Raw genomic sequence first — 20,453 nt, forward strand, 5'->3', positions numbered from 1 at the left:
CCCTACAAACTGGGCTGTTGCCGCGATCAGCCCGCCCGGCTGGCGGCTCTGGCCGACAGAAGCGGATGAAGTATGTTCGAAATGGGAAAGCTTTGACTGCTTGATGCAATGTAGCAATATGCGAACGGCTGGATACAACTTATGATTTTCTCAAGAGTTCCCAGGGCGTGACCGCGGTACGCTTGAGCGCGACGCCGCGGTTCTGGATCTCCACCTCGCGTGTGCTTGTTCGTACTCACAATCCCCTTGATGGAAGCCCCGATGGATAGCGCTGGTTAGCCGTGGTCTTTGTTCTATTTATCTCATTAACGCTGGTGGTAAGCGAGAGCCGTAATGTCGTCTTGGCGATATGCAACTTACAGCTCTTGCCTTTACGTCATAAAACGTAGTGTGCCTGCTCACAGCGGTTCGTCGTCCGGCGGAGCGATTGGGTTAAGTATTTACGGTTGTTTTATTTATGCCTTCTTGATATCTGTTAATATATTTGACTATTTGTGATCTTGTTTCCACGGAATATTTATTTGTTAAGGTCGCTCATGTATGTGACATCTTATCCGCAAAATCGGTTGTTCTCATGTGCACTTCCATGTGGCGGCGTACCTATTCCTGCTTGCGAAGATTTCTGCTCCATCCCTCGACCTGGCCCTGTTTCTCTTGCCCGAGCATTCGCATGCCGTTGGACTCAGTCTCGCTCCCGCGACAGCCGGCACCGGCCGAAGCGTGACAGCGTGTCGCCGCGCGCGCCTGTACCGGACGGTGGCCTGCCGGGCCGGGCCGATCCGGAGCGCCGCCGCCGCTGCCGCCGCAATAACGTGTCGTGGTGCCCTAGTCAGTTCGCTGGCGCGCCGTGGCCACTTGGCAGCTTCTGCGGCAGTTTGTCTCGTCATTCCGTAGTGTAGGCGCCGGCCGCGGGCGCGCGCCCTGCCGGCAGGACCGCGGCGCTCGGCCTCGTGCGCCCGTGGTCGACTCCGGAAGCGGTGTGGAGCTGGGGTGCGTATATCAGTAGACCCAGTGGGACGGTAGGGGGTCGGGCGCCGGCGAAGTGATAAGCCGCGAGAGGTTAGCTCCGGAGTAGCCGCGCAGCGGCGGCGGGTAGGAGCGCGCTTAGGGCGGCTGGGCTTGTTCAGATGAAACGAAGTGGTGTCTCGTGTGTTACCTATATAAATATATATAGATAGTGATCATCGGATGCCCAATCAGGTAGAAAATAAATCACAATTAGACTAATGGTTGTTTCTTCCCAAACACCTGCGGTTGACCAAGGAGAGATTCGTACATTACGCAGGCGGTTTTGAAAGCGGGTGAAGTACACGGGGTACTCCACTTAGTGAAGTTTTTATTATTATTTCACGCTACACCTTGAGGGCATTGGAATGCTGAGGAAATGGAAATGTTGGAATGTTGTTGGAATGTCACCAATGAAAAAGTTGAGGGTGCATTCTTCGTTCCTTGTGAATAAGCTCAGGGCATCACTACCCTTGGGATAGGGGTGCATTTGCGCAAAATATGTAAGGGGTTGAGTCGTAAAAAATGGCACCCTCAAGGTAGGCCAAAAAGTGCCTTCCTCAATTTGGCCCACTTTCGTCTCAAAACTGTGAGACTCCCGTCCCTCGTCCTCTCTCAGCTGAACGGGAAACTACACCACTGTGTTGATGGGTACGTGGATGCACGCAAGGAGAATGAGAAAACTGTGGAGTACTGCGGAAATTAGCGGGCGTAGGAGACGTCTGATCCACAGGAGTCTTGAGTGTGCACTGGACGCGTGAAATCAGCGCAGCCAAGTACCCTTACTAGATGCATAATGAACTGTGGCATGGGCTCGCAATTGCTAATATATTTGTCATTACCTAGCGTATAACAACGCGTGACATCTGGGCGGTGGGTGTGAAAAAAGCTGGCGCGGAACAGAAACAGGTTCAATGCGCACTCGGAAATCGGCCCCGGCGGCTCAGTTGGTCAGAGCGCCAGTATCCCGACTCCCCCGTCCGTGGCGGGCTGGGTTTGAGTCGCTTTATGCGCTCACTATTTGCCCTTGACAGGTGTAGCCTGCTGCCGGTGACGGCGGCCGCGACAAAGGTCAGATGACGTCAGAGGGCAGGGTGGGCCGTGTCAACCATTCCAGCACGTTGAGCTTTCGCCACCAAATTCTGCCGTTGAGTTGGAATTGTATGATCGGACAGTAGAGGTAAGGGTTTACAAAGCAAGCACTGGTTAGCGTGAGTTCCGATCCCAGAAATCGATTCAGAAGATTCGGATTAAATATTTCAAAAGAAAATCATGTCAGTAAAATGTGGTAGCGTATAGCTCACACATTTATGGCGCATGTGTTGCAATGTTCCGGGAAGCCTCGCCTGTCATGAACTGTCTGGGGGGCCACACGGTCCTACCGTGATCCCTGCCCCCCCGGGTGCAGTTCCACGTCAGTAAGTCGAAAAGGCTTCGCATTGCGCAATATAAAACTGGCATCGTAGTCTAGTGTAGATTGTGTAATAACAGCTTTGCCACAGCAATTGTACAAGTGTCAAGTAAGATTTATGCTGTAAGTTGTCGTCGGAACTAAGTCCAGGTTAGTCTAGCCACTTGACCTGTATCAAAGCTCTAGGATAAATTACTAGGCATCTTTCGTGTTGTCGTGTCTCAAACCATGCGCTCCAGGCCTGGATGCCCCTGCTTTGTTTTTTTTGGAAAGGAAAAGGCATGCCCTGACATCCAAATAGTTGTGCTGGTAGACAGTCAACATGTAAATAAATGTGTTTTTCAGAAGATGAAGACTGCTATCCTTGGGATATTCTACAAAACACTCTTCATCTCAAAGACAACCTGTGAAGAGCTGAGAGAGTATCTGAATAATGCTGAAAAAGTCATCAAGCGAACTGAGAAGTATCTGGGACAACTCAGTGCATTAGCTTCGTATGTAATAGCTCACATTGTCCTCTCCTGGTTGCAGTTATTCACAACATAGTTTGCTTAGTTGAATGTGCCATCCCCATTCAATGTCAGATGTGCGGATTGCAAATGAGCACCATATAACCAGGCATATGGATGCCAATATCTGACCACAACAAGTATATAATCTCGGACATACTTCAGAAAACTGAACACAAGTTTTGCCTTTTTATATGCTTTGATGAGCATTTGTTTTTTGTTTGACTGAATTGTTGGTAATGATGTTTGTTTAGTATCTTCACATATATACTGAGATGTTGCACTTGTTTCTCAAAAAATAGTTCTATTTTGCTTTTAGCTATGCTGAAATAGTAACTACCTCAGGAATGTTTTGCAATTGTCAATTGCAATTTATGCTACAAGCATTATGCTGACAACAGATACTTTTCCAGGCCTGCTGTTGAGTCTTGTTCATTAAGCAATATTCCTGGTTACCTGCCCAAGCTGCGTGGGTGTGTGGCAAGGAAGGTTACTGACAGTCTTGTACAATGGAAGGAAATCCGGTAGGTGTGTGCCAGGTCTGCCATCTGCACATGTGTGATATATGACTTATCACTTCCAAAGATGATGTTGATAAGCACTCATTGTGTGTAGTCTTGTAATATCTGTGGTATATAGTTATTTCAATGTGATAGGGCATACCAAAGCTATTTCGGTAGTCATACAAAGCATGATTTGTATGTCCAACTTCATGCTGAGCCCTTTTACTAGATGCTTTATATTGCAAAGCCTTGGCTCAAATTCCAGCATGCAAAAATATTTTTGATATTTTGGCAGAATTCAGGCATAAAAATAACTGCCATAAGCAAAACAGATGAGAAAACCATGTGACACTGGAAATGCTTTTATCATGCTGTTATGTGTCTTCTTTGTTTTGCTATGTATTCTATTATTTTGTCATGTGTCTACTTGCTTGGCTTGAAATGTTGCTCTGTAGAATTAAGATTTTGGCCTGGTTCTAAAAATATCATTTGAAAAATGTTTTGATAACCTAATTCATTCTAGTCCTGTACCAGACAAACATAAGTGGACTTCCTGGCCATGTTTTGCTGCCATGGGCCGGCTGACACTGCTGCACACTACCGCACCTCAGGCATGCCATGTGCGGGCTGGCCAGTGAGGTGGTGAAGCTCTGCAGCGAGGCTGATGCAGCGCACCATGCGGTGGGCGCGGCCCTACCGCCCGACCCGGACCCATGTGTCCCGCGGCCCGTTGTCGTGTTGGAGACAGTACACGACTGTCGCTGCTCCTTCGCCCAGCTGTGAGTGCCGAGGAGTTGTCACTGCCTAGGCTGTTGGCTGAATATCGTTAGGTATCATGAGATCGATATATATATATATATATATATATGTATATATATATATATATATATATATAACTTGAACTATGAAATCTAAAGGGAGCATGTGCCGCAATTTTTGTTGCTGAATTTTTGTTATGTGTGTATTTGCTTGGCCATCTTCATTGACTGTGGAGTTCCATGTTCAGGTACATTTTAGTATAGCAATCACAAGCAATGTTTATAACAATTTCTAAAAACATAACTACCATTTCTGGAATATATACACAATGATAAATATATATTGACATATTTGCTTAGGTTGCACTTACTACAAGAAGAAGAAGAGGACGTTTCCCAGGCACCTGACGATGAAATTTCGAACATTCGCGAAGACCTACTGGAAATGAAAACTATTCTGGAGGTTATTGAGGGTAAGAACTTTAATGACTGAGGTGTTTGGTTGGTAGATAGCTTTTGCTTGCCATTGAGGAGCATTATTATAGAATGTGCAGTCAACATTGGCCCATCTCCTTGGGTCAGTTGTTGCCAAACTCGGACCACAGGTTCGATGATAACCAAGCTTGGCTACCCAAATGCATTTTTGTTACGTCGTTATCAAATTGTGCTGCTGCAGTTTTAGCCAATCAAGTTAATCTGTTCCATCTATTGGGAATTATGATGTGCAGGTACATAACGTCCTTTTTGTGTGTTCTTTTCCAGAGCGTCTCCAGCTGTGTGCATATGTGACGTTGGCTTGGGAAGAGGAGACTTGTTCCGCCCGGTGATGGCTGCATCTACATCCCGATCTTGGCGCAAGCGGCTGTGGCTGAGGCTACATACTTGTCTGTCGTCTCCGACTTTTCTGGTCGAGAAGCTGAAGAGCGATGGCACACCGGATTATGGCATTCTAGTCAATATACTGTTTTTTGTTTTTTTCATGGATAGTTTACGTTGCTTGCTACTGGCAGATTGCCAGGCTAACCTTGTCTTCCTAAACCCACTCCTTGTTTACGTCAAAGCGGGGAAGAACGTGATCCTCTCACCATGGCACAACCGAGCACCGATGATACGAATGCATCGCGACTTCGCGAATTGTCAGGAATCGTAACCGTGCGCACCGAATACCGTCCTGCCAGCGTACTGCGCGTGCTGTTTTATCCATACCTTGTCCTCCACGAACCGAATACCGCCCTTCCAGCATACTGCGCGTGCTGTTTATCCATACCTTGTCCTCCGACCGAATACCGCCTTCCAGCGTACTGCGCGTGCTGTTTTATCCGTACCTTGTCCTCCGCGGACCGAATACCGCCCTTCCAGCGTACTGCGCGTGCTGTTTTATCCATACCTTGTCCTCCGCGGACCGAAACCGCCCTTCCAGCGTACTGCGCGTGCTGTTTTATCCATACCTTGTCCTCCGGACCGAACCGCCCTTCCAGCGTACTGCGCGTGCTGTTTTATCCGTACCTGTCCTCCACGACGAACCGAATACCGCCCTTCCAGCGTACTGCGCGTGCTGTTTTATCCGTACCTTGTCCTCCACGGACCGTACGCTTCTCAGTTGTGCGATCGGCCGTTGTTCCCAGTCCCGCTCCTGGCCACCCGTCCTTGCTCAACGAGCCGGCAGCGGCAGCGGCAGCGACCGCTCCGACGGCTCCGGCATCGCCGGCGACGGCGGGCACCCTCCGGCTTGAGGTGATCCGTACGCTTCCCACCCTTGGCCGGGTAGTCGTGTCGCCACCCAGCCACGGTCAGTCGGCCCATGGTGTATGTGCCGCTATGTGGCGATTGAGGAGTGGCTGGGCGTATGCCGGGAACGCCAGGCTGTGTGTCGGGTGGACTTATAGGTACAGCTCAGTTTTTCGTGGAACGTGGTGCGATGGCGCACCATCAATTCGACAGCCGGCCCGAAAACGCTAGAGTTTTTCGCGGGAACAGACCTCAGCTTGGGATGAAAGAGGGGCGGTCCAGCCAGACCTGCCGGGGATGAGGGCCTGCCTCGAAGTTGGTGGCTTTGGCTTGATGCTTCATGGGGCTGTTAGCAAAAGTTCGGGGTAATAGTTGACGGCTTGCGCAAGTGACATGGGAGAAATCACGCATCATCATGGGTCACTAATCCAAGTGGGGCACCTCCCCGGACGGGGAGGTTTGTTTACCTCTGTTTCTCTTCCGGTATTTGCGTGACCCCCGCCGCGTTGTCCAGAACTTTTTCCTCTAGGTGTTCGCTGGATCTGTTTTTTTCCTTTTTGGCTGGGAACGCAGGTTGATATGGTGTCCCAACACCAAGAGAACAGGCGCTGGCGCTTGCAGAGTTTCCCCAATGTCAAGTGTGAACGAATGCCTGAGAAAGTGATCGTGGTGAAGCTCAGTTGTTACGTCGCTTCTTTTCACGTGAACCGATGGGATGCATTTTCAGCATTCTCGGGAAGTAGGGTCGCCTGATATTCACATACTCCATGCTGTAAGTGAACGCTGGAAAGTGCCCAACTAGGTTGCCGAGACGATGGTAGCTGCTTTGCTGGGCCTTTATTAATGTATAGCACATCGCCCCCATGCAAGCTGTTTGGACTGACGCCCGCGGTTCGTCGCCGTCAACTGTTATGCGCCGTCCTTTCTTCCGTTACGCGAATTATTCGTGAGTCGAATTAGTCGGCACACTGATGCATGCTCTGGTGACAAGGCACGATGGCTGAAATTAGCAGCCTCGACCTGGTATCGCACCTGTTGATGGATCAGCGAAGCCAATCGGTGGCCTGCTGCACTGCGGCGGCTGTGGCGCTGAAAGCTGTTCGTTCCTGTTTCTCCGTCAGTTGTTTACGGATGGGCCCAGCCGCCCATGACGCTGGTGTTGGCGATTGTAGGTCAGTGAGGCTGAGCTTAAGCCTGCGGCTGTAGTTGTCTGGTGGTGGTGTGGTGCCGTTCGTGAATTTTACATTGTGGGCGCAATTGCAGTACTACGTGACTAACCTGTGGTATGCCATCTAAGCCTCGCGTCCGCGAACGGTACTTCTAACGCTCGTCTATGGGTGCGTAAGTTTTGTCCGATAGCTTAAGCAGTTTAAGTAGCGATGCAATGCCAGGGTAAGCCGTGTGTTGAATCTACATTGATGATTATAAACTGTTTCAGTTTTAGGCAGCCTGACAGTCTGTCAGGAAGTGGAGCAATGGGCGATGCGCTGGCCGGATTTGTGTTGTAGGTCATCAAGTAGCTTTGCAGCTGTTTGATTCTGCTCAGCCCCCTGGCTTACAAAGTTGTGTTATGTTCTCATTGGTTCACAGTTTAGTGCACTTCAGTGAACATTTACCTTTCATTAACCCCTCCCCTGACTTCTATTTCTGGAATAACCTTCAGACTCTTCCATCCAGCAAGCAGGTCAGCCAAATGTTCATTAGTTGGCAGGTAATTAGCTTGACATATTTTAGGAAAGAATACTATAATGGTAGGTCTCATTCCATGGCCATGATATTGTCAATCAGAGTTACCATGCCCAAGTGGCTGACAGAGGTCATGCAAGATTAGTCCATTAAGATAAAGCCAAAGAGGTTTGTGCTGCTGATTTCAGGTAACTAAGGTGTATAGCTGATGGATTTCTAAAATAATAACTGGTGTATGAGTGAAATTGAAAGGTCAGAAACTTGAAACACTGGTCTATTCAGATCTTAGCCTGATTTGACTCCCTTTTCCCAACCTGGAATTAGCCATTTAGCCTTAATTGATATTTCAACATGTTTTTGACTTGCAAAAACATGCTTTATGTGGTGATGGTTGGGAAGCTGCCAGACCATTGTTGCATGTGTTAAAGAGCACTGAGAATGCGTAAGTTTTCTAATATTGCAGGTATTTGGCATGATGTTCATGTCACAAGTAGGTCTGTCATGGGTCTGCCCCCATAGTTGAGTCAGTTGCAATGCCTACCTCTGGGTGGGTTTGAGCTGCTACATAGCTTATTATTAGCCCCTGGCTGGGATGACCTGCAGCTGGTGGCACCAGTTGCTCAGCCAGATGACATTAGGCTGCTTGGTGGGCCATGATGAGCATAGCATTCACTACCATATCCTGCTGTTGAACCAGATTTTCATGGCCAGGGGTTGGGCTCAGGGTCTGAAGGACAAGCATAGCATGTGCTCTTATTCCAGAAGTCCTTGCAACCAAAATGTTTGGACTGTACCCTTCCCCAGGATCTAAAATGTTGAATGTTGTCATATCAGACAAATTCAAGGTGCAACTGACAGGCCTTGTCAGTCTATCTCCAGAAGTACTTTGGGTTGCAACAAGTTCATGTAACTAATGATGTCACAGGCCACACAAGATTCTATCATTGTAACAGTCAATGAAAAGTAGTCAAAATTTTGGGTGTATTGGCTTATATATATATATATATATATATATATATATATATATATATATATATATATATATATATGTGTGTGTGTGTGTAACTTATAACTTAATTAACATCATTTTGGTTTAAAGCTACCTGTAGTCAACTTAAGGCAGCCTGACCAGACATTGCTTTTGTGCTCTTCTGCTGATGTGGTGTAAGAAAGTCATTGATGTGGAACTGTTTCCTTGTACTGACCAGTTTTTCACAGATGCAAGCAATACATCTTTTTTCAAGGGCTGTGGGCGTACATCATGTATCCCTTGATAGTGACATGTGTGACCTCACATGATGTGACTAGCACCAATTAGCAGCCAGTCAAACCAACCAATGAATCATGTCAAAGGAGCCCAAAATTGGAAATGAAACTGCAATTGGAGGCCAATATTCCCATGCAGCAATTCACCATTGAAGCAGTAGTTTTCTGATCCAACCTAACATAAGAATTTGCTTACTACCAGAATGTGTGAGGTTGATAGCCATTACAGGCATGGCTTCTACAATTGATGGTGAGACTTATCAGATACTGAATAGTTTGGGGCCGTGCCTGGCATGGTTCAAAAGTTATTTCTGTGGCTCAAAATGGGCTGCTTTCCACCTGCTCCATGCTATAATGTGTTAATAATTCCTGTGGGGTATGCAGAGGTTAATCACTGCCTCCTGCAGTTTTCACTGAAAAGAAATATCCTGGACCCCAAGTGCTCTCTCAATAATGCTGTATGATTGTGGCAACAGGACTGAGTGGTCTCTGGGGTACGGATCCACTGACTGTATGGCACCCCATTGGCCCCACAATTTCAGTGGGTTGGCTTTCTAAAATTATTGGTTCCCCAAGCACCAGTTTGGTATGTAACCCAGACCAGTGGTTAGCATCTCAGGCCATTCCCAGTTGTGAAATGTTGTGTACACCCCTACTTGGTATCATTTACATCACATGTTTTATTGAGCATTGTGTAATGATTAAGTCCTGACTTATGATGGGGCAGATGCCTGGGATCAGCATCCATGCTAAGGTGTGCTTATTGTATGAGCCTGGACCAGGGGTAGCACCACATATTTTGAGTTTGAGGGGATTTGGGGCAAGGGGTGGGCAAAATGGGGCCTCCTCACAGGGGGCATCCTGGGTGGTGGCATGTTCAAGGGGAGGGGCACTGAGGGTATGTGCCATTTACATTTGTTTTTGAAAATCCTGAATGGGGCTGTTTGAATACCTAGTGCAGCATCTCACCTAAAACAAGGTCTCTGACTTCTGAAAAGGGCCTCCTGATGCATAGAGGGACCTGCTAGTCCAGAACAGGATGTTCTGATTCACATATTGGCTTCAAAATCTAGCCAAGGTGCCTTGTTATCCCAAAACAGGGTATTCTGAGCCAATACTCTGCCCATCTGATGCAAGAAAGGGGCCTGCTGTTCCAGAAATGTGGTTTCCTGAACATAGAGGGTGGTTCCGAACTCAGTGTGGGGCCTCCTAATTTGTAGCAAGGTCCTCCCAAGCCAGCAAAGGGGCCTCCTAAACACATAATTGTGTCTGCTAATCTAGAGCATGGGTCACCTTTTCATAAAAGTGGCCTCATGATCCAGAAAACAGGCCTATGGATTTTGAAAATGGCCTTTTGAGCCAAATTTATTGCTCCAACTCAGTTATGGGACCCTGCATGATTTTAATTTTTTTAATCTGTGGGTAGTTACAATGCCTTTAATTTAGTAAAAAGTGGCCTTTCCTTTTTTTGGGGGGGGGGAGCAAAAACATACTCTTGTCCCACCTTGCCTGCTGGCAGGATGGGCAGTTGCCCCCTCTGCTCCCCCCCCCCCCCCCACACACACACTGCATCAGCTCTGGCCCTGATACCACCATCTGATCATGAATTTCTGGGTGAGTGGCAGAATTTTGGCAGTGAAAGCTCAACTTGCTGTGGTACCATGCATGGGTTGTCTTGCCCTCAGACATCACATGACATTTGGTGTAGCCACTGCCACCAACTGCAGGCTGTTTCTGTCAGGGGCTTATTGTGAGTGCCTAAAACAGTATGAGCCCACCCCTTCATAAATGGGTGAATCAGGAGGTGGGTGCCATAACAAACTGAGTTTTCAGGATAGATCACAAAGCATAGACACATTGGTGCATTGGGGGTATGCTGTGCCAATACTGTGGGCTGCCATACTTCTCCCGAAGACAAGACCGCCAAAAATCCTGTCATTAGCCACCCAATTGTAGTCAACTTTGCGGTGGGATGTAAACTGCACAGCTTGTCTGCCCTTGCCCTGCATATGGCTGACTCAGCCTGGTCCACAGGTGCCCATGGACAGAGACTTGGTAGTCACTGTCTTGTTCGACTTTGAGTACCATGGCAGTGATGGAGAACGCGTGTACATGTGCAAGGATGAGGAGTTCCTGGTCATCCAACAGACCAACAGTGACTGGTGGCAGGTAAGAGGCAGCACAGTATCTCATGGTAACTGCCTTGTAGTCTGTTGGTCTCCCTTGTAGAGTGAAATGTAGAAGTCAAGTAAGTAAAATGGATGGTCTTTATCTGCTATAGCAAAGGAGTCATGTCCTATGGTTTCCCACAGTAGCTCTGTTGCAGTTGTGTTCTAATTTGTTGATTGATGTTTGCTTATGGTATGTCGTCAATGTGATATGGTGCTGTTGTGGCTCACTGGGTACATATTGCTTCTCTCCCATGTTGGATGTGAATGTACCTGCTGTCACCATGACTAAGACCTGGGCACGTCAAAAGTCTGTGAGCGATGTAGAATCATTAACGAACACTGCACACGACTTGTGCGGCTTGTCTGCGATCGTCGTGGGCAAACGAGTCGCCTGGCGCAGGCCAGAGACGCGATGTCGCGCGGTGCGCGGCGACCGATCTGGCCGCGCTGGGACGTGTCCCGCGGTGGGAGGACCCATCAGCTCCCGTGGGAGTGCTCAGCGGCTGCGGGAGAGCCGCTGCAGCCCCGGGCTGTGGGCGCGCGCCCGCCCGCCGCAGGCACTTGCCGTCGCTCAGCGGCGACCGTGGCCGATCCGCAGGTGATCCGGAGCGGAGAGCGCAAGCCGTTCTACGCGCCGACCCAGTACCTGCGCCTGCAGCCGCATGCCCGGCCGCAGCTGCCGCCCAAGGTCAAGCGGAACGCGCGCGACAGCAGACGGTACGCGGTAGGGATGGGACGGGACGGGACGGCGGCCGGCCCGCACTCGGGGTGGAGCGGGGCACCATGATAGTGCCCTCGTCCACAGTGAATTTCGGGGTGTTGTGGAGAAATGATGTATATATATATATATATATATATATATATATATATATATATATATATATATATACCAGAGATGAGAAGCTCGAATTGGAAGTCTCAGACAGTACCGACGGTGTGGAACACTAAGCATTTCATTTACATATGTTTTGACCATCTCATATCTATTATAGGATATGTTATTGTGATTATGTCATGGAGATGTTCTTATGAGACGATATTGCATGCTTGAGCATTATGTTACTGAGCATAACACTGAATAGCAGAGTGGAGATCGTAGCTCGAGCTCATTTTAGTAGAGCACCAGATGCATAGGTGTTTGCATGCAACCCTCGGTGGTGGCCTCAATACTGTCGACCTTTTATAGTTCGCAAGGATAGTACCTGATGGTAAGTCGATTTATAGTCCTGCGGGGCGAGGTTTTACGATGCTGATTTGTTCTTTGTCCCAGAAAAGCAAACCAGAAATATGGCAGTTAACTTAGCACATAGCATGCACAGCCCTGGATTGTCTCACAAGGGCTGGTTTTTTTTTGTTTTGTCGTTTTGCTGTTCCAACGGAAAGTGCTGCCTGCTATCGTCCCCTTGCAAATAAGATGTCTTGCACCGCGCTGTCTTTCATGTCACGTCACTGACACTTCCCAACGTCGGTTTCTTCCGACTTTTACGGGCGCGAGAGTTTTTCGTCACAACATTAACTCCGATCATCATCGAAGTCATCTTGGTCATCGCTCCAACTTGTCTCGGCCCCGCCTCCTGCTGCGGAGCACCAGCCACAGACCGTGCTTTCCTGTGACTTCCCTGGGCCCATACCGCCCTGTCGCGCGCGCTGGGCCGCCTGGTGACGCGCCGGCGGTGCCGCAGGGCGCCGCTCTCCATCCTAGACGCCGAGCGACATATCGGTGGCGACGATGGCGCCGACGACGACGACAACGACGAGGGCGGCCGGCGCCGCTGCAACTCGCTGGAGGACGCGGCCGCCGGCTCCTCGAGCGTCGAGACGCTGGACGATTCGCCGCCGGGGCAGCCGGCGCGCGAGCCGGTGGCGCGCCCGCCCGCCGCCCGGCATCGGCGGCCACGCATCACCAAGGACCTGTGGGCGCGCCGCAAGTCGTGGTCGGTGGACGAGCGCAGTCGCACATGGGAGCTGGTGCGGCCGGAGGCGGCGCCGGCGCCGGCCGCCAGCACCAGCAGTCTGGACGGCCGTCACCGCGGCGCCGACGCCTGGCCCCGGCAGCCGCCACGGCCCGCCGAGCGGACCGAGCCGCTGGCCGAGGGCGAGGCGTCGATGGCGCGCCACCCAGCCGAGCGAGCCGAGACGCCGCCGCCGGAGGACGGCGACGGTACGGACACGAGGCTGCGGCGCCCGGCCGAGCGGCCCCGGGCGGCGCCGCCGACCGAGGACGGCCGACTTGCGTCTGGTTCGCGGCCTCCGCAGCCGCACGCGCGGGGACCCGACCCGCGACCTGCGCCGGGCTGCGCCAGGAGCGCGCGGCCCGTGGTCGGTCAGAGACCGGCGCCGGTGGCGGCGGGGTCCTCCCTCGTCTCCACCACCGCTCTGACGTCGGCCGCCGTGGAGCTCCCCCGTCCGGCGGTAACGGAGGAGGCGCCCTCGCGGACGACTGACGGCGGCGAGACGTCCCGGGCTTCGGAGGTGCCTGCTGTCGGTCCCGGCCCCGGTGAGGGTAGACGCTTTCGGCAAGAGGTGATCAAACTGATGGGCCGCGTACGGCGCGAGGAGCGCCGCTCGCTGGAGAAGCGCTCGGCGCGGCCGGAGGCTGTGGACAGAGGCTCTCCGCGCGAGGGCCGGGAGGCGTCCGCCCTGCCGGCGCCGGTTGTGAAGGGCGGCGCCGCGGAGGTAAGGCTGACGGACGCGCCGCCGCAAGCCGCCGAGGGTCGGCGAAGGAGCGCAGACAGCGCCGGCGGCGGCGGCGAGCGCCAGGTGGCGCCGGCTGCCGACGCGCCGGACGCGGAGGACGAGGCGGCGGCGGAGCGGGCCGAGCCGGGGCCGCGGCCGGACCTGCTGCCCTCGCCCGACGAGCAGGACGGCCGGCCCGGCTTCCAGCGGCAGACCTCGTACGACCGCAGCCTGCAGTCGTTCAGCACCTTCTCCAACCTGCGTCCGGCGCGCGTCGACCTGGCCGGCCACAACGCCAGCTTCAAGCGGACGGCCGAGCGGCTGGCGCGGCCGGCCGAGCCGCCTCGCCGGCCGCCGATCGCCAAGCCGTCGGCGGCCGGGCGCCAGGTGGAGCCACCGCGCGTGGCTGGCCCGCCGCGACCGCCCGTGCCGCCCAAGCAGCTGCGCCTGCGCCCGGCCGCCGACGCTGGCTGCTCGTCGGCGCCCGTCACACCTGACGACGCCGAGCCCTGGTCCGACTCGGAGCCGGCCGACAGCGAGGCGGGCGGCTCCTGCGAGCAGCTGGACCACGTGCGCGCCGCGCTCTACTTCGCCAACCCGCTGCGGCCGCGCTCGGGGCTCAGCCGCTCGGCCGATCACCTGCCCGTGCCGCGCCCCCGCACGCGGCTGTCGGAGGTGGGTGACGCGCCGCCGCAGGCTGGATGCAGCGGGCGACGCTGGGTCAGGTGGCGTCTGCTAGGGGCCAGTCATCTGGGTTGGCGACCTGGGGTATGGGCTTGCTGGCTTCCGCCAGTGTCGACCTCCCCCATGTTAGCCGACACCGGTGTTTGCCGGGGCATAGTCTTGTTATTGAAGCTAAATCACTGTCGATTTGTTAATTACATTTTGTCACCAACTAAGCTAAGAACCTTCAACGTGTCCACTGTACTTGGCTACCTTACGACTTTCCATGAAGTTGCCACGTAATCCCGACTACCCGAGGTTGCAGCTTGCTTAACCCCAAACTTGTCAGGTGCGTCATGTCCAAGGCTATAAGATAGCTATCGTATTTTGACATTTGTTGGTTCTTGCGATGGGAAGTGGTTTTGCTCATTTCCACCGCCTCAGATTGTTGTACATGGCTCGGTGCCGAGTGCGACGCCCTGGCCGCTGAGGTGGGAGTCTGTCCTATCCCTACCGCCCCAGATTGTTGTACATGGCTCGGTGCCGAGTGCGACGCCCTGGCCGCTGAGGTGGGAGTCTGTCGCTGAGGCCTAGGGGTCTGCTGACTGAGCCTGCCCGGCGCCCCGGCCGCTGAGGCCCAGGGGCCGGCTGACTGAGCCTGCCCGGCACCCCGGCCGCTGAGGCCCAGGGGCCGGCTGACTGAGCCTGCCCGGCGCCCCGGCCGCTGAGGCCCAGGGGCCGGCTGACTGAGCCTGCCCGGCGCCCCGGCCGCTGAGGCCCAGGGGCCGGCTGACTGAGCCTGCCCGGCCCCGCCAGGTGTCGTCGACTCAGATGAAGGAGGCGCCGCCGGTGCCGCACATCCTAGACACGCCGCAGCGCTGCCTCTGGGACGGCTGGGGCGAGTACGTGCACCGCGGCAGGAAGTACTACTACAACGTGGACACGCAGAACAGCACGTGGAAGCCGCCGCGACGCAACGTCAAGTCGGTCAGTGGTGCCCGGCTGGGGCCGGTCCGTCCGTCCATCCGGGAATCCGTGTCCGTGTCCGTCCGTGACGGGAAGGACCTCTGGCCCCCATACTGGGCAGGGTTGAGGCGGGCGCGAGCCGTTGGGATGTGAGGTCCACGGCCCCACGGGCTCAAGTGAGCGTGTTCGTCTAGTCATTAGCTTTTCGCATGGGATGTCTTGCTGTGGCAATCAGTGCTTGGACGGCGAGTTTGCTGTTCCAGAACAACCAGCGCGTATCTGAGAGTAAGCCACGTGCCCCTGTCGTTTGTTTGAGGTTCTTAGTTCAGTTGGTGACAAAAAGCCACTGCCCTGATTTACGCATAAAATTCCATGTGCTCTCGCAAAATGGCTCTCAGTGCTAGCCCAGTGTATTGGTCCTCGCCCCACCTCAGCATCACTCTCAGTGTCTTCGCTGCCGGCACTGCGACCGACTCCGGCCGCTCCCGTCCCGGCTACGCCCCTCCTGACCGCCCCCACCGCCGCCCCTCCCTAGACGAGCGTGAGCCCGGAGAAGTATGGCGAGCGGGAGGAGCCGGCGACGCCCGTGCTGGAGGTGGACGTGCCGCTGGTGCCGCTGCCGTCCGGCTGGCGGCGCCGCGTCGACTCCAGCGGCGAGCTCTGCTATGTGCGCGACACGTCACCCACCCGGGTAAGGCCCAGTGTCACGGCCCCCACTGCCCACCAGTGGTGACCACGCCCCCCCCCCCTCCCTACCTGGGTAAGACCCGGTGTCGTGGCCCCCATTGCCCACCAGTGGTGACCACGCCCCCCCCCCCCCCCTCCCTACCTGGGTAAGACTGCAAAGTACACGTCTGCCTAGCCAGGTGAGAGTGGACCGACTGTTATAAAGGCGGGTTAGGGTGGACTCGCATGCCTTTGCTCGGGTGAGGCCGTCTCCACGCCCCCTGCCGGAGCAAGGAACAAGGGGCGTCCCGCACATCCCTCTACCCGGGTAGGGGGAGGGGTGATGTCCCACCTGGGTAAGGGTGGGTCACACCTCTCCGCCATCAGGCTTGGGATCTGTCCGGGAGGTTCGGCCTTGTTTTCAGTTTCCATACAGGCTTATGCGTAAGGGTCAACAGGCCACTGAAGGCTAGCTGCTGCTGGCCGGCCAGCTGCTGACCTGGGACAGGGACCGGGCGGCCGCGTCTGGTGACGCTCTCATGCGCAGCATACAGCCAGGCCTCCTCCCGCCGCCGGCTGGAGAGGCGCCCGGCATTGGGAGGGCAGGGCTTCGGTGTCACATCGGAACGGGGTGGCTGCCAATGGAATGTGGCATGTAAAACGGGTTTGGCCGTGCATGCCTCAGCTCGCATTTTTGTGGGGGGGGGGGGGATGGGGGGAGGGTCCTGTCCGTTTCATGTCCTTGGTATGGACCGCTTTTAAGCTTTGCATTAGTGACCATCCGAGGATTCATACATAACCAGAATCGGACGTCACGCTGGGACGTCCCTTCTGCAGCCTGTCACGAGACCATGACTCCTGCGCCGAAGTCATCTCGGTGCGTTCTATCAGTTAAAGGGTGGCACGGCGCTCACATGAGCGTGGTGTGGAACAGGATGTTTGCATTAACCCGGAAGCGATGTCACCACTGGATGGACTGGTTGGGTGCTAGTATGAGACAGCCCTTAGTCCACATGGGCCTCAGCTTTGAATGCACGACCGATTCGAAGCGTAATCGCGCTGACTGCATGGTGTGATTGCGTGCGTCCTCTCGGTGTATTCGAATTGAGCGGAGTAGCGTGACTCTTCTTCGAAGAAGGGCGATAAAGCAATGATATTAGGATATCAAACTTGTTGCCGCTCTCCGCCCCCCCCCCCCCCTCCCCTACCAGAAAGTACAAACAATAACGGAAGTCAACGGGCCGCGAGGCCCACAGTGATGAGAGAGCTGAGTAGTGGCGGTTGTCGGCTAAAATTTCGCCGGGTGCTGTCTCTTCAAAGCGTGGGCCACATTGCTCGCGTAACTGGCCTGTGTGGAAAGGATTTTAGGCGCATGTCTCTGATCCTTTCACATTCGAATCACCTCCTCAAGCCAATGTTAACTAGGTAAGCGTCGCTCCGTTACAAACACTACATGGTCAGGTAAAGGTAAGCACCTAGGTAAAGTCAGATCTAGCCATAAGTAGTGTCAGGGTGGGCTTCGAAGCGTCCTTGAATAGGCTGTAAGCTTTTGCCCAGCTTCGGAACATTTTTTGTTACAGAAAGTATACACGAAAACACATATACACGGTACGCTATTTACTGCGTGCTCACATTAGAATGAAATACAATAATCCGTAAAATTCACCGCATTTCAGTAGACACGCCCTCTTCAGGTGAGTTAAAGCTTTGACAAATTTCAAACTGAACTCACCTGCACAGGGTATTTGTGCCAAAATCTAGTGAATTTTGGAGCTCACAGCATTGCATTCGAATTTGGAACTCAACAGTGGACCGTGTGGCATTAATTAAAGTCCACAGTGTCGGAGAGGGTCTGATATCGACAAGTCACTGTATGTCGGACGTACGTCTATTGCTACCATTATGCATGAAGAAGCGGCGGAAGAGGAGGCAGAAGACCGCTGCAGCAAAAACAACACGTCCTCGAAGAATGAGATCATCTCAGAAGTGAGCTCACCGTCTCGATTTCCTCCTTGGAACAACCAGATCCAACCCGCGTCGCCAGCCTGCGGCGATCCACTCGCCGTCCGCTTGGCCGAGCTCCGGCTGGAAGTGGACGGCTCTCGCCGGCAGCCGTCGACGTCGCGCCATCTGCGCCGACCGCCGCGACGCCCTGCGGCCGGCCGACCTCGAGGCGCCGGACGCCCCGCTGACCGCACGCTTCCCGGACGCGCGCGATAGCCGGCGGGGCAACGGCGGCGCCCGCCGGCGGATTACTGAGGCCCCGGGCCGCGCTCAGTCCGCCGCCGCCGTCAACGGCCGCCTGGCGTCGCCGCTGGCGGAAGTACGGCGTGCCGGCGGCAGCGCGGTCGCCTCCTGACGCCCGCTCACAGCCCGGCCGGCCACCATGTGCGACGATGACGTCATGCTGCGCTCGGCGGCGCGCCGGCACCTGGCCGCGCGCCGCTCCTCGTCCGAGACCAGGCTGGCCTGCTTGTCAGAGTTCGGACTGCGACAGGTGAGTGGAAGCGGCGGCCGCCGGCGGCGCCTTCGTCGCCGCGCCGCACACTCGCTATCGCCGGCTTCCTGTGGTTGTCGCCGGCTAGCGGCGGCGAGTGCAGTGCGAGCGCGATGGCGGAGGTGCGCGGTGAGACGGCGGCGGTCGAGAGGCGGCAGCGGCGGCGCCGCGCCAGCGATCAAATGGCGCACATCGTCAACCTCTCGCTGATGACGATCCGGGCGGACGACGGCCGGCCGGCCAGTCCAGTTAGGAGCCGGTCCGAGTGGGACGTGGACGGCGGCGTTTGGCGCGAGCCAGACGAAGTTTGGGGCGAAGATGAGGTTCTTCTGCGTGGCCACGCGCGGACGCCGGAGCGACTCGGCGAGCCAGAGCACACGCGCAGGCGGCGCACTGGACTAGAGAAGCTGCCCAAGCGACACAGTGGAGAGGAGGAGGTTTTGGGGCGCCGTAGAAGGTCGGACGAAACGCTCAGGCGTCACAGCGGGGCAGAGGCGATTCTGAAGCGGTACAGCGGGATGGAGGAGGCTTTGAAGCGACACAGCGGGGCGGAGCAGCCCTTTAAGCGGCACAGTGGAGCGGAGGTTCATCTGAAGCGGTACAGCGACGCCGAGGCTCCCGTGCAGCGGCACGGCGCGGCGGACGAGCCGGCGAGCCCTCGAAGCGGCACAGAGGCGCCGCTTAAGCGCCGCAGCCGGACGGCGCGGCTGTCGCACGGCTTCAGCTCGTCCAGCGACGACTCTTTCCACACTGCGCTGCACTCGCCCACCGACGAGGCACCGGCCAAGGTGGCTCGCGTCTCGCTGCCGCCCGGCGAGGCGTCGCCGTCCGAGGAGGCGCCGTCGCCAGACGTGGCCGCGCCGCAGCCCGAGGCGCCGGTACAGACGCCTCTGCCGCCGCCGTCGGCGCCGGAGGAGGGCGGCCGAGAGAGAAGCGCCAGCGACGCGGCGGCGCTGCAGGCCGTCTCGGTCCGCCAGCGGATCGGCCAGATTGAGCAGGGCTTGGCCAGCGCGCGCCGCGGCCGGCCCGCCGCCGGGCTGACACGACAGACGGCCCGGGTAGGTGGCCCGCCGCCAAGGCCCCGGCGCGGGTGGCGGCGGGTGTCATCGCGAGGTGGGCCCTGCTTCACAGCAATAGCGGCGCGGTGTTGACCAGGGCGACAGCGGTATGCTAGGACCCGTGGAAGGGGCTCGAATGCTACTGTGCGGAATGGTTCCGACATGCATGCTTTTTCTGTAAGCGTGGCAGGTTTAGAATGCAAATGGTGCCCATCTTTCATGTCATCATTCTGTTTGTCTTTCTCTTTGTTTCGTGTTGTTTTTTGTCATGCTGTTGCAACTGATCTCATTTCAGGAGCGTGTACATTGTAATACGTTACAGTTACCAACACATTCTCTAAGAGAAAGTCCTGGAGAGCTCTAGTACTTCAGGCTCTAAAGCCAACACGTGAGCACTTTTCTTGGTCTCCCTGTCCCCGTTCGTTTGGAGTTGCTGGCCGTCGTGACCGAGTCCGTGCTCTCCTCTGTTCCGCAGTGGTACAGCAATCAGAACGAGGACGGGCATGTGTATTTTTCGAGGAGGGCGGTACGTCCTCTTACTGGGCCCTGCCGTCTGTCGACGATGGAACTAGTCAGAATGCCAAAGACAAGGTCAGTAGTAGTCTTGGGTTCGCTGTTGTGGGCCGGTTTAGTTGCCCTCGCATCTGATATCCCCCATGTCTGCTCGCATTTCACAAACTGCCTTGCAGCTCGTGGCATTTCCCCGCTGCGAACAGCTGCTGGCTGGTGTGTCCCCGTTTCCGAAGTCGGCCTAGTCCCTCTTCTGGTGTGTAATGTGTCGGGCCAGTGCGCCGCGTCGCCTGCCCGTGTGCCTGCCGCGCCCGCCAGATGACGCCCCTGGCGTCCTGTCGGCCCGTAACCGGCTCCGAGTGCCCCGTCCGTCCGTCCGG

At 55.1% G+C, this 20,453-nt stretch overlaps 1 protein-coding gene and 1 long non-coding RNA gene across 4 annotated transcripts; both read left to right on the top strand.

Moving 5' to 3' along the window:
- The first annotated feature begins 2,365 nt into the window (after positions 1-2,365).
- LOC119104145 (uncharacterized) lies at positions 2,366-5,316 on the top strand. Of its 3 annotated transcripts, none has more exons than XR_005094876.1 (6): positions 2,366-2,423; positions 2,762-2,910; positions 3,339-3,449; positions 4,040-4,207; positions 4,547-4,659; positions 4,949-5,316. It is a non-coding gene; the product is annotated as an uncharacterized LOC119104145 (long non-coding RNA). The 3 variants fall into 3 exon arrangements; XR_005094875.1 differs by lacking the exon at positions 2,366-2,423 and adding an exon at positions 2,436-2,539 and having other exon boundaries at positions 4,949-5,315; XR_005094874.1 differs by lacking the exon at positions 2,366-2,423 and adding an exon at positions 2,436-2,566 and having other exon boundaries at positions 4,949-5,312.
- Positions 5,317-6,753: 1,437 nt separating this feature from the next.
- LOC119104133 (rho GTPase-activating protein 12) lies at positions 6,754-20,395 on the top strand. The gene is made up of 10 exons (XM_037227819.1): positions 6,754-7,086; positions 10,901-11,035; positions 11,636-11,754; positions 12,720-13,080; positions 13,900-14,037; positions 14,206-14,388; positions 15,193-15,363; positions 15,878-16,033; positions 20,039-20,154; positions 20,392-20,395. The coding sequence occupies exons 2-10, from the start codon at positions 10,907-10,909 to the stop codon at positions 20,393-20,395; spliced, it is 1,377 nt and encodes a 458-aa protein (XP_037083714.1). The 5' UTR covers positions 6,754-7,086; positions 10,901-10,906.
- Positions 20,396-20,453: the final 58 nt, after the last annotated feature.

The sequence above is a fragment of the Pollicipes pollicipes genome, unplaced genomic scaffold (assembly GCF_011947565.3).
Source record: "Pollicipes pollicipes isolate AB1234 unplaced genomic scaffold, Ppol_2.1 Scaffold_5909;HRSCAF=7009_pilon_pilon_pilon, whole genome shotgun sequence".
Lineage (NCBI taxonomy): Eukaryota > Metazoa > Arthropoda > Thecostraca > Pollicipedomorpha > Pollicipedidae > Pollicipes > Pollicipes pollicipes.